The sequence below is a fragment of the Chanodichthys erythropterus genome, chromosome 13 (genome assembly GCF_024489055.1).
Source record: "Chanodichthys erythropterus isolate Z2021 chromosome 13, ASM2448905v1, whole genome shotgun sequence".
NCBI classification, from domain to species: Eukaryota; Metazoa; Chordata; class Actinopteri; order Cypriniformes; family Xenocyprididae; genus Chanodichthys; species Chanodichthys erythropterus.
Genome location: NC_090233.1, coordinates 38301934 through 38326046, shown reverse-complemented (window position 1 = coordinate 38326046; position 24113 = coordinate 38301934). Strand labels below are relative to the sequence as shown.

Sequence of the window (24113 nt, the reverse complement as noted above, 5' to 3'; positions counted from 1 at the left end):
TTGTTCGTTAATTAGCTCATTAGTTTGTTTGGTCTTGTATATACAATATGCTCCCTGTTTGGAGAGATGAAGATTCATTACAGTTAACCTCATAGCCTGTAATTTGTAACTCACGCTGTGTTATTGTTAAGGAAACAAGTGAAAAATAATGAGCTAATAAAAGTACAAAATAACTAAAATGCATTAACAGAGATTGAGAATGAGCATTTCCAGTATTTCCTCTGACATTTAACCATAGTATAAATGGTTTGTTTATTTATTTATTTATTAATATATTTGTATCTGAATAAATATATTTCTTCTGCAGTGGAACAGTTTAAAACCAGTACTGGAAAAAGACCTTGCTGAATTATAAACAAACATAACATAACCTTGCTTTGCAAGAACTGCAAGAGCTCCCTCTACAGCATGCCAGAAGAACTGCTAGCATATTACATCCAATGGCAGCAAAGACAATCTGAAGAAGCCTGAGGGTCAGAATTATTAAAAACATCCATTCAGGTCATAGGTTACAGTATTATTTGTTCAAGCTATAGATAACCAAGGTGCAAGAAGCTTTAGAAATGTCTACCCACATACTTTCTCTAAAAACATCAAGAAATGTCTGTGCATAGTAAAGAACTGTTGCATATTGAAAACATGAATATAAGAGTACTCACTAAAACTAAATGTATCAATTTACTAACAGATATTACATACACATGCAATTTTGACTTTATTAGGTACACATTTCTAAAACTGGGTAGGGCGTTGACCCCAAAATAGCTTAATTATTGGTGACATGGATTCAACAAGGTACTGGACATATTCCCTGTGAAAAAAGAAGAAAAAAAGCATTATGTATGTATAGCTGCAGCATATTCAAGAAGACGGATACTGTGATAATGAAAGGATGCACATGGGCTGCTACATAAACAATGCTCAAATTATATAAGGGGATGTTAATGTGTGCAAAGAATGTGTGTCTTTTCTGTGAAGTGCAGGTCTGGCAGCTCATCCAGATGGCGGCTCAGCATCATTTACCATTCCCTCCCTGGACCTGCATGGACACCATTGTGAATGCTCAGGGACACGGATTATTAGTAGGCCTAATATATCCACGTTATTTTTAACTTTATTGTGCAAGGCTTCCGGTATCATCCACTTCCAGTTATTTTAAAGGGATAGTTCACCCAAAAATGAAAATTTGATGTTTATCTGCTTACCACCAGGGCATCCAAGATGTAAATGACTTTTTTTCTTCAGTCGAACGCAAATTATGATTTGTAACTGCAACCGCTGCCGTCTGTCAGTCAAATAATAGCAGTGATTGGGAACTTGAACAATAAGAGTCGAAAAAACTTCCATAGATAAATCCAAATTAAACCCTGCGGCTCGTGACGACACATTGATGTCCTAAGACACGAAATGATCAGTTTGTGCGAGAAACCAAACAGTATTTATATAATTTTTTACCTCTAATACACCACTATGTCCAACTCCGTTCAGCTTCCGGTTAGTGAGGTCAGATCGTGCTCTGACAACGGAAGTGATGTCTCGCGCTCATTGAAGTATATGGGCGAGACATCACTTCCGTCTTCAGAACGCGTTTTTTGACCTCCCTAACAGGAAGCTGAACGATGTTGGACATAGTGGTGTATTAGAGGTAAAAATTATATAAATACTGTTCGGTTTCTCACACAAACCGATCGTTTCGTGTCTTAGGACATTAATGTGTCGTCACGAGCCGCAGGTTTTAATTTTGATTTGTCTAAGCAAGTTTTATTTACTGTTATAGTTGAAGTTCCCATCTACTGCTATTATTTGAGTGACAGACGGCAGCGGTTGCAGTTAAAAATCATAATTTGCGTTCGACTGAAGAAAAAAAGTCAGCTACATCTTGGATGCACTGGGGGTAAGCAGATAAACATCAAATTTTCATTTTTGGGTGAACTATCCCTTTAACAACAGTACAAAAACATTGTTATTATTATTAGGGGTCCAAGCACAAAGTGCTAGAACCCTATTGTATTTGTTTTTAGATAAACCAAATTTGAAACAGACAACAGGATTTTGAGGACACACACAAAGATTAAAAAAAAAAAAAAAAACACTAATAGGGGCGCTACAACTGAAAAACACTATAACTCTGCAATAGTGTGATCCTGAGGTGATCCAAGAAAATTGGTATGCATCTTCTTGATCCCTTTAAAGGGTTTGTTCACCAAAAAATGAAAATTCTCTTTAACTACTGACCCTCATGTTGTTCTAAACCCGTAAGACCTTTGTTCATCTTCTGAACCCAAATCAAGATATTTTTGATGAAATCCGAGAGCTTTCTGACTCCTCCATAGACAATTTAATTATCACTTTCAAGGCCCAGAAAGGTAGTAAAGACATTGTTAAAATAGTCCACGTGACTACAGTGGTTCAACCACAACCAAGTGATGAGAATACTTTTTTTGTGCGCAAAAAACAAAAATAACTTAATTCAACAATTTCTTCTCTTCTGTGTCATTCTCCTGTTTACATTCAGCACTTCCAGGTTCTACATCAGACCAGGAAGACTGTCGTAATGTTACAATATAGCCAGACGGAGACAGCAGGTAAAAGTTAAGGTGGTTTATTAGACACAAACAGAGTGGATTCAGAAGACAGGTGAGTAAATGGCAATGGAAGTTTAGATGAATGAACGGATGGTAATACTGTCCTATGTATTTGCAGGTAGATCACTGGAGAACACAGAAGATGATGCTGGCGGAAGACACTCACACACAGACTTGGAGCACAGGAGGGAACACAGAGACAGGTTGGTATCAACTGGAGTCCTTAAGGTAAACATAGAGGGAAGTATCCTGTACTGCGAACAAGACCAGACAATGTGACTGTGTGTGAGTGTCTTAAGTAGTGCTGGTGATGAGCGTGATGATGAGATGCAGGTGATGGTGATTATTACTCAGGGGAAGGTGCTCGCTGTAATTGGTGGAGCCTGGCTTGTCTGTTACACGTAAGACAAGAGCAGAGAAATATGCTGAATTTCCCTTCGTGACACCAGACAGTTTGACCTTGAAATTCTTCCTCTCTCAGATCCAGCATGTATGTGTGTTTGTGCTCTACCTGCATGACACTAGGCTGTGTGTACAGTACACACTGTGCTGTCATGTCACAGTGGTTTACTCACAGAACACAAGCGCTGACTAGACAAATTTATTCTAACCTCTTTCCATGTTTACAGACAAAACAGTTTCACATTTCGCTGCAGTGCATGTATGCAGAGAGAGGTTATCTTTGAGTTTTATTCGAATTTGCACTAGTAGAACCTTAAAGTGCCGAAAAATGAAACTTCTGTTTTCATGGCATTCCACTTTCTTTTGTGTAATATAAAAGAAAATATTTTGGACATATCTTTTTTTTTTTTTTTTTGTACATACAACGAAAGTCAATAGGATACGGTGTTGTTTTCACTGTATAAACAAATACATTCTTCAAAATATTTTCTTTGGTGTTCCGCAGAAGAAAGAAAATCATACAGGATTTCACTGTCAGTTTAATGCTTGCTATAACAGTTGCTCTAATTGTTATAAGTGACTATAAGTGACTGTTATAAATGTTATAAGTGACTTCCTGAAACAGGATACATGTGCCTCATAAACCGTCATCTAATCTCAAACTGTGTTTGTAGTTCAGCACTATAAATACAGGTGTGTTTCAGCTTCAGTTGGTCTTTCAATTCACCTGTCTTTCTCACAGCTTTCTTTTAGGAAAATGGCAGAATCCGAATACCTGGACTACACCTGCTCACTCTGCACAGACACCCAGCAAGACCCCGTCACCATCCCGTGTGGAGACACCTTCTGTCTGGAGTGCATTAAGATCTACTGGGACCATTCTGACCACCTCGGCGTGTATAGTTGCCCGCAGTGCCAGGCGACCTTCACTCCTCGGCCCATACTCAGACGTAGCGTACCCCACGTAGGTAATCCGGAGCCTCGGCCGCCCCCACGTGAGCTCAGCCCGTTTCCGTACTTCAAGCGAGACGCGCTGTGCGATTTCTGTACCGGTCGGCGGAGCAAAGCGGTGAAGTCGTGTCTGATGTGTCTGGCCTACTACTGCGAGACGCACATCAAGCCTCACTATGAATCAGCCACGTTTAAAAGACACAAACTGGTGGACGAGACAGGACACCTAGATCGGAAGATCTGCCCACAGCATGAAAAAGGCTTAGAGCTTTTCTGCCGCTCAGACCAGATGTGCATCTGTGTGCTGTGTACAGTAAGAGAACATCGCAGCCACAACATAGTCAGTGCAGATGATGAACGCACAGAGAAACAGGTGAGACATGAGGAGAACATAATGTCGCAAGTTGTCAGAGGGGCCATATCTGAGAAACTATTCAGTTTTTGAGTCAAAAGTCCAATTAAACAAATATGCATTTTCTCTATCAGTAGTTTTATATGTTGCTTTCAAACATCTTAAAAATTAACTGAGAATAATCTTGTGATTTTGTGAATTTCAGGATCATATTTTAGTCAACTGTACACTGAAGGAAGATTTTAACTGAAAGGTTGAACTGTGTTCTCAGGATAAGATATTTTTCCATAAACGTCAATGTTCTTTTTGTAAAAGTCAGGGAAAGCTGTCACAACTGGCTTGAACTGGTTTATACCTGGTTGTTTCCCGGCAATAACAGTAGAAATAGCTTTTTGAAGATAAATCTTTAAGGTATCTGCCTTGACTTTGAAAAATTAACCTATCCAGAGAAATTTTCTAGATTTAAAAAATCAATGGACAACTAGCCCTACTCTGTGCCACTGTGGACTGTCACAGGTTTAGATGTTCTTATCAAAAGTGTGTACTGTAAGAATAATTTGGTATATCATTTTTACAATGTAAAAATCACTTTTGATCAATGTAATGCATCCTCCATGAATAAAATTATTAAAGGATTAGTTCACTTTTAAATGAAAATTACCCCAAGCTTTACTCACCCTCAAGCCATCCTAGGTGTATATGACTTTCTTCTTTCTGATGAACACAATCGGAGAAATATTAATAAATATCCTGACGCAGTGAGCGATATCAACAAGTATGAAGCTGAAGAAACTGCATCCATCCACATCCATCAGAAACGTACTCCACACAGCTTGGGGTGTTAATAAAGGCCTTATGAAGAAAATCGATGCGTTTGTGTAAAAAAAAAAAATCCATATTTTCTTCAAGTTATGAAGTAAAATATCTAGCTTCCGCCAGACCGCCTTCTGTATTCAAGTTACAAAACGGAACTGGCATCGCGTCAGTTAAGCTTTTTCCGTAAATTGAATTGGGAAGGCGTAAGACGTATAGCGTAAGCTTTTTGAACTGCGAGAGGCATTGCATTTTCTTAAGTTGAGTATGGCAGGCGGTCTGGCGGAAGCTAGATATTTTACTTCATAACTTGTTAAATATGGATTTTTTTTTTTTTTACACAAATGCATCGCTTCACTTCAGAAGGCCTCTATTAACCCACCAGAGCCGTGTGGAGTACACGTTTATGATGGATGAATGTGGATGGAAGCACTTTTTTCAGCTTCACTGCCATTATAAAGCGCAGATGCGTCAGGATATTTATTAATATTTCTCTGATTGTGTTCATCAGAAAGAAGAAAGTCATGTACAACTATGATGGCTTGAGGGTGAGTAAAGCTTGGGGTAATTTTCATTTGAAAGTGAACTAATCCTTTAATTTTTCTTTGATGCAGACCTAAAGTATTATCATAACAGTATTCTATTATTGATCTGACTGGATTAATATTTTGTCTAGCAAACAGCTTCTGAAATGAAGGCTCTCTTTTTTTCATATTTTTTTGTGTGTGATTATAGAAAATCTTGGTGGTGACTCAGACAGAGGTTCAGCACATTATCCAGGATCGAATGAAAGAACTTCAAGAACTCAGACACAATGTGGATGTTCTCAAGGTTAGTCCAGTCAGGAGAGTCCCAAAGAAGCTTTGGAGTGAAACTTTTATGCTTTTATGTTTAAGTAGGTCTGTACTTCTTACTTTTTAGACAAAACCACAACACAAACCCTAACCTAGACCCAAAAGTTCAATGAGATATTTTATTATTGGTCCATTATTGCCCATGAAAAGATTTACAAAAGTAAAAAAGTCAATTTGAACATGGTAGTAGGCCTACATGGAAAACACGAAAGCATTGTTAGCCAACTATGGTTGCAACTTCCGTCATTACCAACATAGCTGTGATTAGAGGCATAGTTTCTTGATAAAATGGCATGTGGAGTTAAATAGATCATGATCTTGTGCACATTAAGCAAGCTAATCTTCAGTACATTATATTTAATTTTATTTACTGTAAGTATATATAACAAAAGGTTGAACGTCACATGACCAAACTGGAAAACTGGTCTCATTGCATCCGCTTGTCAGAGAAAGTGTTAACAGCAGTATGAATTGACAGCATATCTATGGACCTTTAAGGTAATCAGCGAAACTACCTAGTTCACATTGTTATAGGTGTGTTATTCGTATCTAAACATTAGTGTGAAGAAGAAAAAATTAAAAAAAGCTTTTAAATATCAATCTGCATATGCTGGGGACATCAGTTATGCTCATCTTTGCTCGTTTCTTTTAAGTTATCTTGAAAAAAACAGCAAATTTTTTCATGAAGCGCATACAAAAGACTTAAACCAGAAGCGATCTGATCGGTTTTACAGAATACAGATAACCCCTATCAGTGTCAACAAACAGCATGTGTGTAAAACATGCAAGGCAACTCCAGAGTATGACATATGAAGGAACCTACGATGAATCAAACTTCAAATAAAGCTAAAAAAAAAAAAAAATTAAATAAAGCAAAATGGAACAAAAAACAGTGAAGTAGTCATTAGGTGCCCTGTTTGTTACAGAAGCATTTTGGAGACCTCGAATAGATTAATTAGCTAGCAGATGTTTTCCTCCTTTTCCACCTGAGCGTGATATATTATATTGTGGAACCAATGAGGTTTAAACGAGAGAGGTGCGAGCATGTTAATATGATTTCAGGAATCACTTGTGACTAGTTGGTTAGTTTCTTCAACAATGCCTCGTACTATGGTAGTTAACTTTAAAAAAGCGGATGAAATGGCTGTGTGGATTAAAAGGGTAGTTCACACAAAAATGTAAATTTTGTCATCATTTTGTCCTCAAGTTCTTCCAAACCTGTATAAATTTCTTTTTATGCTGAACACAAAAGAAGATATTGTGAAGAATGTCAGTAACCAAACAGTTGATGGGCCCATTAACTTCCATAGTATTTTTTTTAAACTATTTTGCTTTTTCTCTGTAGGAAAATGCACAGCGGGCACAGACTGACAGTGATAAAATCTTCAGCGAGATGTTACAGGCGGTAGAGCGGTGGCATGCTGAGATAAGACAGCTCATACAAGCCAACCTACAGGCCTCCATGGCTCAGGTGCATACACATTACATTCAGATGAGAATGAATTCAAATTAGTGATGCATTAATTCCATCCATTTAAAACCTCAGCTGCTTAATGGGGATCTGTAGTGAGAAAAACTATGTTTCACACGTACTGTACTACTACAGCTGCTGTTCCCCGCTCTCAGACTGTGATAGCTTTAATGTACTGACAGGCTCAGGGCTACATAGAAAGACTTGAACAAGAGATCATGGAGCTTCAGAGGAGAGATGCTGAGCTACGTCAAATACTTGACACAGAGGACAACATTCACTTCCTGCAGGTAAAGAACAGCCAATCACATTTAACTAGTTTTCTTTTTTATCATTCTGGATACTTATCAGTGCAGATTTTGTGAGGTGTCCTCATTATTTGTGCAGAATTTTCCCACACTATCAGTTGCACCGGAGCCCATGGTGCCCAAAGTGCTGATAAACCCAGAGTTTTCCTTCAGTGAGATCACCAAGACCGTCTCCGACATGAAAGAACACCTGGACGACATCTGCAAAAAAGAGCTGGGAAACATCTCCAAACGAGGTAACCACGAAGAATAATGTTTAATCACTGAGAGGCTAAGGAATAGACATGGGATCTCTTTTGACTTTTGTAATATCTACATCTAATATGCACAAAATAATAACTATTGAGTAGAGATGGAAAGCATTGCTCCGCATCACATAGACAAGAGTAAACAAAATGTAATCAGCTCACCAAGGCTGCATTTTTTTTTTTCAAATACTGTAAAAACAGTAATATTGTTATACTATAATATACCAGTAATTTGAACTGTTTTCTATTTCAATGAGCGAAAACTAGTGCTCACGTGAAAACGGGTCTGTTGCTGTTGGTCAGCTTTTGTCAGTGCAGTGTGAATTGGCCTTAAAATGTAATTTATTCTCCATCAGAAATCATTCTAATATGCTGATTTGGTGCTCAAGAAATATTATATTAATATTTTTATGGAAACCATTAATCATTTTTTTTAAAAGATTCTCTGATTAACAGAAACGGCATTTATTTGAAATATAAATCTTTTGTAACATTATAAATGTCTTTTAATCTTACTTTAGATTAATTTAATGCATCCTTATACAGTTTACAATATTAATAAAATATTATTTTTTCGACTCGACTTGTGATCATAGTGTACATAATGCTATGTTTTATCTACTATTAATTTTTACATGATTTTTCAGTGAGTGACACTTCAGTCTATGTCCTGATTCCGAGGTCTGGAGGACGTTTGAATGGTAAGAGGACTTCTTGAGGTTCTACATTTCTGTTTATTTAGAATAAAGTATGTTACAGCACAACATTGCTCATTTATGTATCACTTATACTTTATTTTCAGCTTCGATAAGAACTGACCTCCCAGAGCCTAAATCAAGACTGGATTTCCTCAGATGTGAGTGTATAGACAATTAACACGAATGAATTAATAAGTGCTAAATGCTGAATGATCCTATTTTGTTTTTTTCTACAATTTTATTTCACAGATTCTTGTAAACTTACATTTGATCTCAACACCGCCTATAAAGAGCTAGTTCTTTCAGATGGGAATCGTCGGGTGATCCGGAAGCGAACAACCCAGTTCTATCCAGATCACCCGGAGCGGTTCGATGGGTTTTGCCAGATCCTGTGCAAGGAGCCGCTCAGTGGATCACGGCATTACTGGGAGGCAGAGTGGAGTGGTGAATTTTCCATCGGAGTTGCCTACAAGAGCATCAGCCGCAAAGGTAAGAACTCCAACAGCCTTCTGGGATACAATGATAAATCCTGGAGCCTCCTGTGCTCAGACTCTGGATACTCCGCCTGGCACAATAAGATGGATAAAGATCTGCCGAGAGCAGCTCGTGCCACACGGATCGGTGTGTACCTGGATTACGCTGGAGGATCTGTAACCTTTTACACTGTGTCTGAGACAATGGAGCTCATCCACAGATTTCAGGCTAAATTCTCTGAACCGCTGTATGCTGGATTTGGCGTTGGATCATCTGTAATTCTGTGCACGCTGGAGAAGAACAACCGAACATACCGCTAAAGGGTTCTGAGCTGACCTTTGACCCTGAGCTCTTTTACAGATTAATCAAACAGAATCTTGGGAGGGTGTAATTAAAATGAAAAAATAAAAATCATATTGAATTTAAGACCACACTGAGTGGTAGGGGATGGGGGTTAAGATGATTATTGTGACATTTTCAGAAGAATTATTACTGTAATGCTAAATACATTCTGTAATATTTTTAATATGTGATACTTTATTTTTTAACTTTAAATTAATAATAAACACTTCTGCTCCTCACAGCCTCATTTTCATTCCTGTCAAAAATATGGCATGGTTTAAAAAAATGAGAAAAACAGAAATGGGGGTAGAATGTGCTTAGTTGTCCTAAAAAAGGGACAAGTACTACAAAGTTGGTTGAGTGGCAGTAAATAATATTTAAAAAAAATATTTCTTAAAAAGGGTAAGTGTGTATAAAAAGGAGAGATGTTTAAAAATAACAATGCAGGCTAATTTCTTTTGAATGAAGTGTCATTTCAGAACCTGCAGACATTGACAAATATACATTCCACAATATTTCAGTTCAGATAAGACAGAAGATGCAGCTACATCAAGAGAAAAGTGTGTATTTGAGTGATTACGTGCATGAGACAAATAAAATAAGTCTTCTCGTCATTATTGTTTATTGTCCATTTGAATGGTTTTTAAGAGCTTTTCAGTCATTTCACCCATCACCGAGTAAACAGAAATATGTACAGATGAGAGGAAGGATGTCACTCTACTCTGTTTGTTTAAACATGGATTACAAACATTCGAATGCAAATCCAGCTTCCCCTAATATCACCTGTCCCTCTCAACGTAAGACATGACTACACTTGTTTCATTAAACCCTAAATGTTACTCCCTCCTCGCTGTTTCTTCTTACATCTATAATGACATATTCTCAATGGATGAATAACCATTAACACTGTAATTTAAAACAGGACAAACTTAATCTGCTCAATAGTATACAGTCAACTCACAGAGGACAAGTACCAGTCGATCAGGAGCCCTGATTTCCAAAGGAGTGGCTGTATTACCAACAGAGGGCACCAATCATTGAGAAATTTTCACGCTCACCCCAACAAATCTGTAAAATAGGCCTAAAAACAGGTGACTGTATATGTCTACAACCATAATGCCCCAATAGCATCAGTGTGAGTGAGTGCATAGAGATCACGCTCTACTTTTGTAACAATTGAAAACAAAACAGCCTGTCAGACAGAACCGGTTTAATCAAATCTGATTTTTTTTATATTATATATTTTAAATAAATGCTTTAATAAGACAAGAAAAGTAATTGTGTTGTCATGCATTTAATGTAATTTGGAATGTTTGTTAGATGCTTCACAGTTCAAATAATATGTGTAACTGTAAGCGGTTAGTTGAGTCTCTTAGATCAAGAATTTAGCTCTAATTCTATTTCTTTGCATTCAATCCAAAGATTTGAGTTTTGTTGTCATTTGTATTGTAGAATTTTATGACGTCTAATTTTTATCCATTTAGTTTATTCTCTGTCTGACCTACTATCCGTCTCTGCATTTAGCATTTCCACCTCTTGTCTATCCTATTTCAACCATAACACCCATTACATGTGAAGAAAGAAGGAATAAACATCCACTGAGAACACACAATAGACAACTGGGAGGTCACCATGGAAACAGTGACACTCCACTCAAAAAACACAGCCAATAGTTGGTTTAACAGTAATAGTAAGTTAACAGTTTATTAAAAACCATTCATTTTCTCTTCAAGATTTCCTCAGCTAAATCTGGCTAATAATTTAGTTTTAAAAATAAAGAAAGCAAGCCTTTATTGTCATGTTGTGGACATAACTGATCCACCCACTAGTGGGAGTATTGCAGCCATGCTGCTTGCCTAAGGTGTTTACTATCATCCAGCAAATAAACAATCTTAAAGCGATAGTTCACCCTAAAATGAAATCATTAACTCGTCCTCATGTCATTCCAAACATGTATGACTTTATTTCTTCTATGGAACACAAAAGAAGATATTTTACCTAAAGATTTGATAGATCTGTTCTTTTCAATCTTCCTCAGAAGACAGAAAGTCATTCAGGTTTGAAACATTATGAGGATTAGTAAACGGTAACAATATTCATCTTTAGGTAAACTACTCCTTTAATTATGCCATACACAAGATGAGCCAGTGAGAGGTTTTACTAAATAAAAAGCTGCCTCAATTGTTATAGCTTTAAAAAGACTTTGCGTGATGTCAGGCTTAAATAACCTAGATCCTCCATGTCTAACAGAATTTAGCTATGTATTCGTTTGAACCAGAAGCAGCATACTGACATCATACTGTACCTTAAAACAAAATATACACACACAGACACACATAATAGCCTCCACCAAAAACACTCAGACACCACAATCGTTCAGCTGGAGTACAAAGGGTCTAATGGCAGAGTAGTGTCCATGTTTTACAGCTACAGCACTCGCTGTCCATTAATGACGACATCATCAAACTCCTCCTGTGACAGACAGAGAATTGTTAAGTAAAGAAACATACTTTTAAGCATCCTGTTAGTAAATGTGTGTGGATTTGTCTCGAACCTCCTCACTCTCTATGTACTCGTCCTCTTCCTCATCGTCCTGTGTGTATGTGGCCCCATAGACACTAAGTAGGGCCTGCACCTCTTTGCTGGGTCTGTAAAGGGCACAGTAGTATGGGGTGTGGCCTGCATATGAGCGCTGATTCACCAATGCGCCAGCGCTCAATAATAACTCCACTACCGCTGACCTTTGACCTTCCACCGCCCAGTGCAATGGAGACCGACCTGACCCCAAATCCTACAAAGCCACAATTCATGATTTTTAAAAAAAAGCTTTGAAAATTGAAATATAACACACAAGAAGAAGATTATATTCTTTTATAAAAAAAAATATGGTTGCATTTAAATTAGGCATGTCAATTTACACAAATTCCCATGATCGATCATCATTTAAATTAACGATCAATTAATCGATTAATCAGCCTTTAAGTCTTCGTGAAATCAAAACTGACCCTATTTACTTTGTTAGCGCATATAACTAGTTTTGTGGTGAACAATTAAAGGGATAGTTCACCCAAAAATGAAAATTTGATGTTTATCTGCTTACCCCCAGTGCATACAAGATGTAGAAGACTTTGTTTCTTCAGTAGAACACAAATGATGATTTTTAACTCCAAGACTGACAGACGGCAACGGTTGGAGTTAAAAATCATCATTTGTGTTCTACTGAAGAAACAAAGTCTTCTACATCCCTTTAAAGGGTTGGTTCACCCAAAAATGAAAATTCCGTCATTAATTACTTTGTTCATCTTCGGAACACAAATTAAGATATTTTTGATGAAATCCGAGAAGTTTTTATCTCGTATTGAAAATTAATAATTAGTAATTACAGTCATTCAAGGTGCAGAAAAGTGGTAAAAACATTGTTAAAATAGTCATGCGACTGCAGTGGTTCAACCTTAAATGTTTTGAAGTGAAGAGAATACTTTGTAGGCGAAAAACAAAACAAAAATAACTACTTTATTCAACAATATCTATTCTCTCCTGCCTTACTGCTATGCTGTTTACGTCCAGCGCTTCCAGGTTCTGTGTCAGAAAGCAGACTCAGTATTGTCCAACACTGTAACACTTGAGCAGCATGACGCATTCGTGTGAAGCTGATGCAGGAGCCGGCTAATAATTAACTCCTGCTGTGGATGTGCTGAAGCACGGCAACTAAACTAAGCTTTAACTCTAGCCTTTTAATGTAAAATGGCTTTATTTTTCCTTGTGGTTGTTTTGTGGTTGAACGGCACGCATGTGCATGACCTTGCTTAACTGACGATCGATAAGTTTCGTAGATTAAATTATTATCGACAATTAATTGTCGATTTATCGTTAGCATCCCAAATTTAAATCAAACAGTAATTAATCACCCTTTGATTGGCATCTGCTCCTGCCTCCAGCAGCATTTTGATGATGTCACAATTGCCCCTATGTACAGCCAGGTGCAGTGCACTCACACCTTAAAGACACAGATGGACAGAGAAAGGGATAGTATGGATGAATGGAAAGGACAGATTTATATTAATAAAATTAATGAGATTAAAACATTAATCAGGGTGAAAATGTGTTTGCTTGAGTTTGTACCTGCATAATTGGTGATGCTTAGGTGCTCCGGTGGGGTCCGTGTGCAGCTGGTGAGCTCTCTCACACACTCTGTGCGAAGCTCTCGGACAGCCAAGTGTAAAGGCGTGTTGCCGCCCCTCTCTTGGATCTCCGCGCTGGCACCACTCCACAACAGCGCCCGAACACACTCACTCCGGTCTACGATGACTGCTAAATGTAGAGCGGTCTGAGTGAAGAGAGCATAAAAAAAAGTTACATTGGTGGCACAAAGAGCAAATGCTCAAATAGCATTAAAAAAAAGCTTCTTTTTCAGGCTGGATGAGCCAGTGCATATGTGCAGTCCTAAGTGTGGGTCTCACAACGCTGACTGTTTCTATAGCAACCGGAGCTTCTTACGGCAGCTGCAGTGACGTGATGGCTTTATCAATCAGCGATTGGCTCTTTTACTTAGAAGGTGGGACGTATTCCGCCATATTGCGTGTTGCAGTTTGTCCCATTCATAACTAACAGGAGTGAACCGTCTTTCTATATACAGTTGCGTCCCACATGACGGACAATACACTATGCACTTATGCACTATTCACTCATCCATCTGTTATTACAAAAAAGGCTAAATCGCCATCTATGACACATTTAAAGGAACACTCCACTTTTTTTGAAAATAGGCTCATTTTCTATTAAACAGTTGAGTTTTACCGTTTTCGAATCCATTCAGCCGATCTCCGGGTCTGGCGATACCACTTTTAGCATAGCTTAGCATAGTTCATTGAATCTGATTAGACCGTTAGCATCTCGCTCAAAAATGACCAAAGAGTTTTGATATTTTTCCTATTTAAAACTCGACTCTTCTGTAGTTACATCGTGTACTAAGACAGACGGAAAATGAAAAGTTGCAATTTTCTAGGCTGATATGGCTAGGAACTATACTTTCATTCTGCCGTAATAATCAAGGAACTATGCTGCCGTACCATGGGTGCAGCAGGCAATTTTGAGCAAGATGCTAACGGTCTAATCAGATTCAATGAACTATGCTAAGCTATGCTAAAAGTGGTACCGCCAGACCCGGAGATCGGCTGAATGGATTCAAAAACTGTAAAACTCAACTGTTTTGAGTTGGAAAATTAGCCTATTTTCAAAAAAAGTGGAGTTTTCCTTTATGAAAGAAACCCGTTTAGACAGATAACAGGGTGCCTGTCTTTTGAAAGAGAACTAACAGAAAATTAGAATTACAACGATATTATTTCGCATCTTAACATGCAAAACCCAGCTGACGCCGACTTGTTTAGTACAGACATAAGCCATACAAGGTAAGCTATGAGTAGGCTTTTAGTCTGGCCCGCCATGGCATGGTTATGAAATACTTGCATTTAATATTTGTGAGCAAAGAGTTTTCAGAAATGTATTTATAGTGCAGGGACCAGTTTATCATTTTCTTCTTTTAAATTAAAACACAGTTAAAAAAACATGGAGTGATGCGAATTATTCCAGCCCACCCATCATCCACCTTATGCATCCGCCACTGGTTGTACGTGAAAGAATTTTAATTATCTGTGCAGGAGTTAATGAAATGAATTAGCATGAAATGGGAATTGCACTCATCTTTACATATGAGTGAAATGGCTTCTCGAACATGAAAAAAAAAAAAAATGCAATTTTGCCTGATTTAAAATGCATTATTTTATGCAACAATAAATCAGATTACTGGAAGTAAAGAAAGTCTTCTTGATCCTTAGGTGTTGTCCAGTCAGAGCAAGATGCTTGTTTTTCTAGAAAGATCTGGCAACACGGTTTTGCGTTTACCTGGCCCAGGTCATTTTGGATGTCCAGGTAAGGAATCCATGTCTTGTCCACCACAATTTCTTCAAGCAGGCACTGAACAACACCCCACTGCTCATGAATCAGCGCCAAATGAAGTACCCTGAGAGACCAAAAAGAAAATGTACAAATATTCTAAGTACAAATGGCCTTCCAACCTGAACAATGTACAGAGGCAACAGAAAACTACATAGGCTTACGTGTCACCGTCCTCGGACAGAAAGTTGAGCGTGTTGAAGAGTTCTTCTCTCCGCTGCCGAGTCTGACTCTCCTCAGTGTCAGAGACCGCCAGTCTGTCTGTACCTGCAGGCTCGCTTAGGATCATGGTGCCGATCCCGTCGGACAGACACCCCACCACCGCATCCTCATTAATCGAGTCCCCAATGGCAGAGTCGAGCCTCTCTCCGCCGCCAATCGACACACAATCCATGGTGCTCCTGTTGTCGGACTCGTCCGAAGGTGGGATTTCAGACACAGATCGACCAGGTGTCCACATCTCTTCGGCCTCTGTGTAAGTGCCGTAGGGACCCTCAAAACCGAGTCCGACCCCGCTTAAGGAGTCTAGCCCGCTGTCACACCAGTCCTCCGGGGCTGCGTCCACGGCGCCCCTTTTCTCCACAGTGAAGCTCGGTCCAGGCCGTGCATTATGTCTTCGGGATTCACCGTGAATATCTTGCGTCCCCTCCATTTATATATGAATCATCCGTTCAAATGACGCCAGCTGTAATAAGAGAAACTGCTTTTCTTGTCAAACGGCGATCTGCTTGCGCCGTTTTCGCTTCAATCCAGATGGATCGTTTTTAGGGGAACAAGATTAGCTCTTTCTGGACAAATTCCCACACAACAGCGGCAAGCGCTGTCGCACAAGCCTCAGATTCCCTCCATGTCCGGAGCATTATAAAACTACAGATTGCTCACCTTCTGAGCGGCTTACTGTTGTCCAGTTTGTCCAGAAAAGGCCGTGTGTTTGCGTAGGTGTTTTCCTGGGGAATTCCCAAAGCCACACTTGTAACCAGACACCGTGTGGGAGTGCGCATGTGCAGGGGTCGAGGCGCGCATGCGTAGCACGCACATAATTAGTTGTCAGTTACTTGAGTTTCTTTGGGAATTCCATCGCGTTGCGTTTGTTGGGGGAATTTCAAGTGGTTATTAATTTGAGCTGTCATTAAATGCAAGGCACATAAACGGCGTGGCCATTTGATCCATTTTTTAATTGTTTGTTTTGTATTATATGCAGCCTGGGTGTGTTAGATTAATAGCATAACAGGCTACTTAGACAACAATAAGGGAAACTAGGAATGCGTCTCAAACTTCCTGTTCCCTTTTTTCTTATCTGCCAGGTAGATAGGTAGAACTATAATTCAAATAATTATATATATATATATATATACACAATATGTGTGTGTGAAAAAAGAAACCCTATTGTATTCTATGGTTTTATGTATCGGTTCCTGTTTAAACCGTTACTGCTTCCGTAGGAATGAAGAGGGTAATGGTCAGGCACTGCTAATCAAATACCTTGGATTTATTGATCATCAGCAACATGTGATCAACTCTATAAAAGCTGCAGTTTTGGCAGTTTGCTGGTCTGGAGCCTTCAGGTGTGTTAACACATTGCCAAGGAGGAAAGACATCAGAAATTATCTTGGAGAAGCAATTGTTGCTGCCATCAGTCTGTGAAGTGTTATACTGTCATTTCCAAACTATTTGAAGTCCATTATTCTGAAGCAAGAAAGATTATTCATAAGTGGAAAACATTCAAGACAGTTGCCAATCTTCCCAGGAATGGACGTCCCAGCAAATTCACCCCAAGGTCAGACCGTGTAATGCTCAGAGAAATCTCAAAACACCCAAGAACTACACCTCAGACTCTACAGGCCTCAGTTAACAATGTTAACAAGTATGGCATGTTTGGAAGGGTTACCAAGAGAAAGCTTCTTCTCCCTAAAAACACAGCAGCACAGCTTAGGTTTGCAAAGATGCATTTGAACAAACCACAATACTTCTGGAACAAAGTCATTTGGACAGACAAGACCAAAATGGAGATGTTTGGCCATAATGCACAGTGCCAAGTAGGCGAAAACGAAACATCTCACAAACAGCACAAACACCTCATACCATCATGCTGGTGGAGGGTTGATGATTTTGGGCTTGTTTTGCAGACACAGGACCTGGGCACCTTGCGGTCATTGAGTCGACCATGAACTCCTCTGCATACCAAAGTATATAAAATCAAATGTGAGGCCACTGTCCAACAGCTAAAGCTTGGCCGATATTGGGTCATGCAACAGGACAATGATCCCAAGGGCACCAGTAAATCTACAACAGATTGGCTAAAAAAATAAAAGAATCAAGGTGTTGCAATGGTCCAGTCAATGTCCGATGCAAGATACTGTCAAACAGAAAACGATTCCTTCAACTTTTTGCTGCTAAAAGTGGTTCTACAAGCAGTTGAATCATAGTTTGTTAGTTTGTCACCCATGGCTTTTCCATTTGGCTTTATCTTTGTTCAATAAATAATGACATGGTTTAATATGTAATTTGTTGTTTTACATAGGAGGTTGTATTTTGTACCTAATTTTAAGACCTGCTAACATCCAGATGACTATAAACTTCTAAAGGGTTAAAGGGTGTTCATTCTTTTATTTATTTTTATTTACAGCATAAAAAGCTTCTCATATATATATATATATATATATATATATATATATATATATATATATATATATATATATATATATATATCATTTATATTTCATACAGAGTCTTGAAACTTCTGCCGCCATCCCAGAAGGATGGTGGTCATATGTCATTTCTAATTGGTTAAACTGATGGTGTTACAATTCACCCCCTGTCTTACAACACTCCCTGGCCTCTACTATCTAGATTTACCTTTGTCAATTATCTGCACTGGCCGTTTTTCATGAAAGCTATGAAAAAAAAGAAAAAAAAAAAAAACCTCACAGAGCAACGAAGTGGTATTTTAAACATATCAGACACCAGGTGGCAGTGTATCTATTAATTTCATATTTGTGCTGCTCTCTCTAGTAAACAAAAGAATTAATCCTTACCAATGACAGGATGATGTCATTGTTCATGTTTTTTTTTTTTTTTTTTTTGTGCTCTATTTTGTATTTATTAAGGAAAACTATAGGTGTGTGTGTGTGTGTGTGTGTGCAGATAATGTTTAATGTATACTGTTTGAAAGTGTGTATGTTCCACACCAGAAACAGCACAAAAAATGGTTCAAGGCAAGGACAATTTTTTTTGCCCTTTATTAATCATAAGTGCCTCTGTAGATTGAGGGAAGGATGATTCAGAGTGACTATGAAGCTAAATGGAGAGTGATGAAAGAAAGAGTCATTGAATATAACAAAAGGTGTTTTGAAGGTCTCTTTCTCTCTCTTTATCTCTCTTTATCTGTGTGTGTGTGGGGGGGGGGGGGGGGCAATTTTGGGGCATTTTGAGGAATAAATGTCAACGCAGAAAGAGTAAAACCCTAAATCATTTACATTAAGAGTAGCCAATGGTCTCTACAATGAAAATGGCTTAATAAAGACAGTAAATAATGATTAATAAAAATCTAAAACATGCAGAAGGTTTCTGTGAGGTTTAAGGTCACGATTATGGGATAGAAAATACCATTAGCTCAGTATAAAAAAAAATCTAAGTCAATAGAAACTCCCATCAGGATCCTAAAAGGTATTGGACTGAATGGGATGTTGATAGAATTTGAGGGGATTGCTGACAGAGTTTAAGTCTGCCTCTCTCTCTCTCTCTCTCTCTCTCTCAGTCTCTGTGTATCTGCATTGCAGTTTTTTCAGTGGGACAGACTCCTTATGCTTCTGATAGGAAACCCACTCCCATTCCCATCAATCTCCTTCAAGAAGAGAGGGAGTGTGTGTTAATAGAGACAGAGAGACATGATAGGCATGTTTTTACTTTGATTTAAGTTGTTCTCCCCGCACCTCGGTGTGCTCTACTGCTCTGTCAATCGCTCATTGCCTGTGGTCTCTTCTCTTTGAACTGTACCGTAAACTGTGCTTTGCTCTGTTCACTGTGACGTCCTTTGTGCTGTGGTCTGTACTGTGATGGATGTTTGCAGTCTCTGTCAAGAGCAATTAGGAAATAAGATTAGCCCTGCAATTAATTTATGCAGCTTTACAGAGACCACCTATTGATCTCAGTATGGAGCTGTGTGCAACATTTTCCTGAGAGAAGTGCAACCAATATAATATAAAATGATATTATAATATAATATTGAACAAATGTAAAATAATTATACAGAATATATATAAATTATAGAATGTAAATACATTGTAAAGTTTAGGACCCTTGAAACCAGATATGTTGAATAAAGACCCGGAGTCAAAGTTTAAAAAAAAAATAAATTGAAGAAAAATTTAATGAAGAGTAGTTTGCAGTTTCATCAGCAGAAGCCAGCTTCAAGTCTCACAAGGAGTTCGTAGGCCGCTCCGCGTACATTCATATTTCCACAACAATTATACTCTAACAGAGTCCACTAACTACGTCATTACTTCAGGTTGGATGATTCTGATTGGTTAAGGAAAATAGACAAGATTAGAAATTTTCCACACGTGGACAGATAGTAAGAAGCATATCTCCCTTCGTCACGGTGATGACGAGGGGGACCCTATAGGTACCGGATGTCCTTTTTGGGTCATGATGTGGCGTCTGCTGGTCTCAAGCAGAATGCCAGTTGTCCAGTACAAAGGGACCTGCACAAAACACTTAGGGCACATACACAGATACACATGATTCACAGCTTCTTCAAGGCTGAAGTTGATCTGAGCTCTGCTCTGAGCAGGAAACTTTCCCAAAACATACTGATAACATGTTCTTTTCTCTCAGTGAGAGGTACAGAGGAAAATAGATCCTTTAACATACATTGAAGAAGTCATTCAAATAATTTAACAGAAATATAAATGTTGATTTATAACTTAAAAGATATATATTGAAGCGGCAGTGGATTCCAGAATCCACCCCTTCAGTAATCTTTAATATGCTACACACACACACACACACACACACACACACACACACACACACACACACACACACACACACACACACACACACACACACACACACACACACACACACACACACACAGAAATATATATAGGTTATATTTTACATTTATTATAATGGGTTAATATTGTTCACTTATATTAAAAGTTGTTTTTTAATTTTCTGTAATTGTTAATACAAAAACATCTGATAAACAAATCTGATGATAATATAGGCCTGGCTTTCAAATGCTGTAATATAATTACTAATTTTATCCAAATTAAAGAAAAAATTTTAGGCATCAGTATCAGTATTGGCATCAATGAAACAGGCCTTCATTCACATTACCTAGTTATTTTTTTTTTTTTTTATTAAATCACTAAATTGATCAACAGCCCTAACGGTGAAAGAAAATCCACATATTCTCTGTGTGTATGCACACTGAATGGGTGTTGCTCAGTATTAAGTGTGATAATGTGTAATGTGTATGTTTATCTCACACATCTTTAATTAGCTTGCCTGCACTGGCCATTCAAAAATATGTGTGTGTGTGTGTGTGTGTGTGTGTGTGTGTGTGTGTGTGTGTGTGTGTGTGTGTGTGTGTGTGTGTGTGTGTGTGTGTGTGTGTAAAATTGGATGCAGAACTAATTGATTGTGAAAGTCTGCTTTGTGTGTGAATGTAGAAGACATGGGCAGTTCAGGTAATATCCTGTACTGTTCAAATTTGCTCAGCATGAGCATGCGGATTATTGAAATAGAAGCGAGGAGCTGAAGGAGAATCCCTCTCTAGGGGTGGGGTTGAGATTTGACGGGGGGCTGATGGTGAATGCTGAGCTGCAGACCAGATCTGCTGCCGCTGCACTTTTCTCTGGTCATTCCTCAAGGCACACACTCGCATACACGCACGCACACACACACACACACACACACGCACACGCGCACACACACACACACACACACACACACACACACACACACACACACACACACACACACACGCGCACACACACATACCGCTTTACACCCAGACTATAAGAAGCTCCTAATCTCAGTTACACTCTCAGTAATGTATTAACTCTGAACCAGCACTGCAGTGCTGCACTGCGCTATATATACAATCAACATTCCCACACAAAAGGACAATATTGTAAAAAACATCCAAGCCTTGTAACTAGGGAATTGTGTCTAGACTGCACAAAAGGAACCCCTTGCCTGGAGTGTGGTTTTATGGTGTTTAAAAAGAATATTTTAAACTGCTTGGTTTGTTTACACTATAAAAAGCCTCTGGACTTGGAACGATGTGCTAGCTTGTGAATGTTGAGTAGAGGAAAACTAGCTCAGCCCACACATTCAGAGTCCATCACAGCACTGCAGAGAAGACCCAACAAGTTCATTATGATAAAGACCTTCTCTTCAGGAAAACAGCAATCGTTGATTTATCATCCAGGTGTGTGTACAATCAAATAATCATCACACAGATGTTGCTTTTCAGTCAAATATTATTTTGTACAAAAGCAACATTAGTGGGCTTTATACGTTCAGTAGAAAACATGCAATGTTTCCCATCCTGATTGTGATGATAAAGCTCATATTTATCCATGTGAGATAAGGTGAGCTGTATCGGCATTATGTAACTATTCCAGCTGCTGTTATACCTGACTGCTCCCGTTCTCTAATTCACTAAGACGCCGCCATCTTGTGCTCTCTCTCTCTGTTTCTCACTTGCTTTGCTTTCTTAAGTATACACACTCACACATATGTTTGTTGGTAGGGATGTTCTATTGACTTCTATTGTTTTGAGACTGAGCAAATGATATTTGCTATCCCTATAGGGGTGTGCGATATTGACAAAAATTGATATTTTGAAATTTTCTGCAGGGATTTTGTTGATAAGACAATATTTTGGTGAGTGTTTTTGTGCTGGTACCATTGTTGATTTAGGCTGGTTGTGGACTGCTGATGCTGAAACTTTTCATATTCCTCATTTTCTGTGCTGTGGTTAGTTTACAGCAGTGACAGGATTGAACTTTTACTTTAAGGGCCAATATATTGCCTTACATTGATTTCCAGGGTCATTTTTACAATTTTTATGCAGGTGCTTTCTTTCTTATTAAATATGTTACCTCGCATTTATAATTGTAATTGTAACTCGCAACTTGTGATACACACACACACACACACACACACACACACACACACACACACACACACACACACACACACACACACACACACACACACACACACACACACACACACACCTATTTCCTACCTGTAAACTTCATTTAAGCTCACACAAATCTTTATAAAACTGATTCTTTTTTTATCTATTATATACCCAGCATTTGCATTTGTTAGAGTTTGGCTCCTCTTTTATTTGCTACCCCTGGAACCTTAATGAGACTTTAATTTATCTTAATGTTCATTAAAACAGTTGATAACACTTTATTTCTATAGTCCACTTTAGACATTCTACTGTAATTAACTTCTACCAACTATAAGCAACTAGATGTCAACTAGCAGAGTATTAGTAGACTGTCTGCTTAATATCTGACAACACTTTATTATGCTCCCCCAACAGACATTCTGCTAACTAAAAGTGAATGTCAACTTATTCTACTAACCCCAACAAAACAGTCTACTAATACACTAATGAGAGTTAGTTGACATGTAGTTGCAAAGTTACTATAGTTGGTAGAATGTCTAAAGTATCAAAATAAAGTTTAACCAGTTTAACCAAAATATCATGAAACTTATCTACAGTATGTTTTTAATATCTTTTCTGCAAACCCACTGCAGTACAATCACATACTATTTTTATGCTAACCTTTATGTACCCTTCAGTCCTGTATAGAAGCTAAATGAAGAAATAAACACATTACTCTCTCTGACACGTTGATTATAAAGAAGGTCCCCTGAGCTTAGAAGTGACCTAATTAAGACTGATAATGACTATTGTCCACTATAGTCCACTCTTCAAAAACTCACCAATCACATCACTGCTCACAGAATTTGTGTTAGAATCTCTTCCCATGTTGCAGTGACCTTGGCAGTCAAGCTCTGTATATGTTTGTTTGCATCTTGATGGCCTGTCCATGTGCAGGTTATTCTGCACCATTGATAAATCAATCTAGCACTAAACAGCTAAGCCACTATAGTCACCTTATTTTCCCGTAAGAGCGGGCGCTGCATTTTAAACTTGAATGTTCAAGGCTTCCAGTGTCAGCTGGAATGTTACAAACTGGTATTTGTTATCATATTATTTAGATTTATTATCATAGTCAAAACCACACTGGTTTGTATCACAAATAGATTTACCACTTACTGCACTTTGTTGGTCTAGTTATAGCGTCTAATCAAATAGAAGTCTCAGACTTTCAGGAAATAGCTTATGCATTGAAAAATAAGGTGGGCAGATCACTGCCTCACTTTTTTTTTTTCTCTTTTTGAGGTATATGGGCATTTAGGGAGAATTTATGTCAAATTGAATCAGTCATATAATGTAAAAAAAAACCCTGCATGAAAGCTTTCAGTCCTTTGTTGACAGGAAGTTTGGATGGGCCTTATCAAAAGGCTCATTCCTTTTTAGATCACAAATAGGCTTTCATTACGTACTGTATGTTATAGACTTTTAGGAACCACTTTAGAATACTGTTCCATCATTAATG

The 24113-nt window shown here is 38.3% G+C and overlaps 2 protein-coding genes across 2 annotated transcripts; one reads left to right on the top strand and one right to left on the bottom strand.

Moving 5' to 3' along the window:
• Positions 1–3608: 3608 nt before the first annotated feature.
• ftr84 (finTRIM family, member 84) lies at positions 3609–9568 on the top strand. Its single transcript, XM_067408300.1, has 8 exons — positions 3609–4311; positions 5839–5934; positions 7303–7428; positions 7611–7718; positions 7816–7972; positions 8632–8685; positions 8787–8840; positions 8932–9568. The coding sequence occupies exons 1-8, from the start codon at positions 3745–3747 to the stop codon at positions 9474–9476; spliced, it is 1707 nt and encodes a 568-aa protein (XP_067264401.1). The 5' UTR covers positions 3609–3744; the 3' UTR covers positions 9477–9568.
• Positions 9569–10110: 542 nt separating this feature from the next.
• Positions 10111–16448, bottom strand: nfkbib (nuclear factor of kappa light polypeptide gene enhancer in B-cells inhibitor, beta). The gene is made up of 6 exons (XM_067408294.1): positions 15615–16448; positions 15400–15517; positions 13621–13825; positions 13407–13495; positions 12053–12289; positions 10111–11970 (listed from the first exon to the last, which is right to left on the bottom strand). Exons 1-6 carry the CDS (start codon positions 16100–16102, stop codon positions 11926–11928), a joined length of 1182 nt encoding a protein of 393 aa, XP_067264395.1. The 5' UTR covers positions 16103–16448; the 3' UTR covers positions 10111–11925.
• Positions 16449–24113: the final 7665 nt, after the last annotated feature.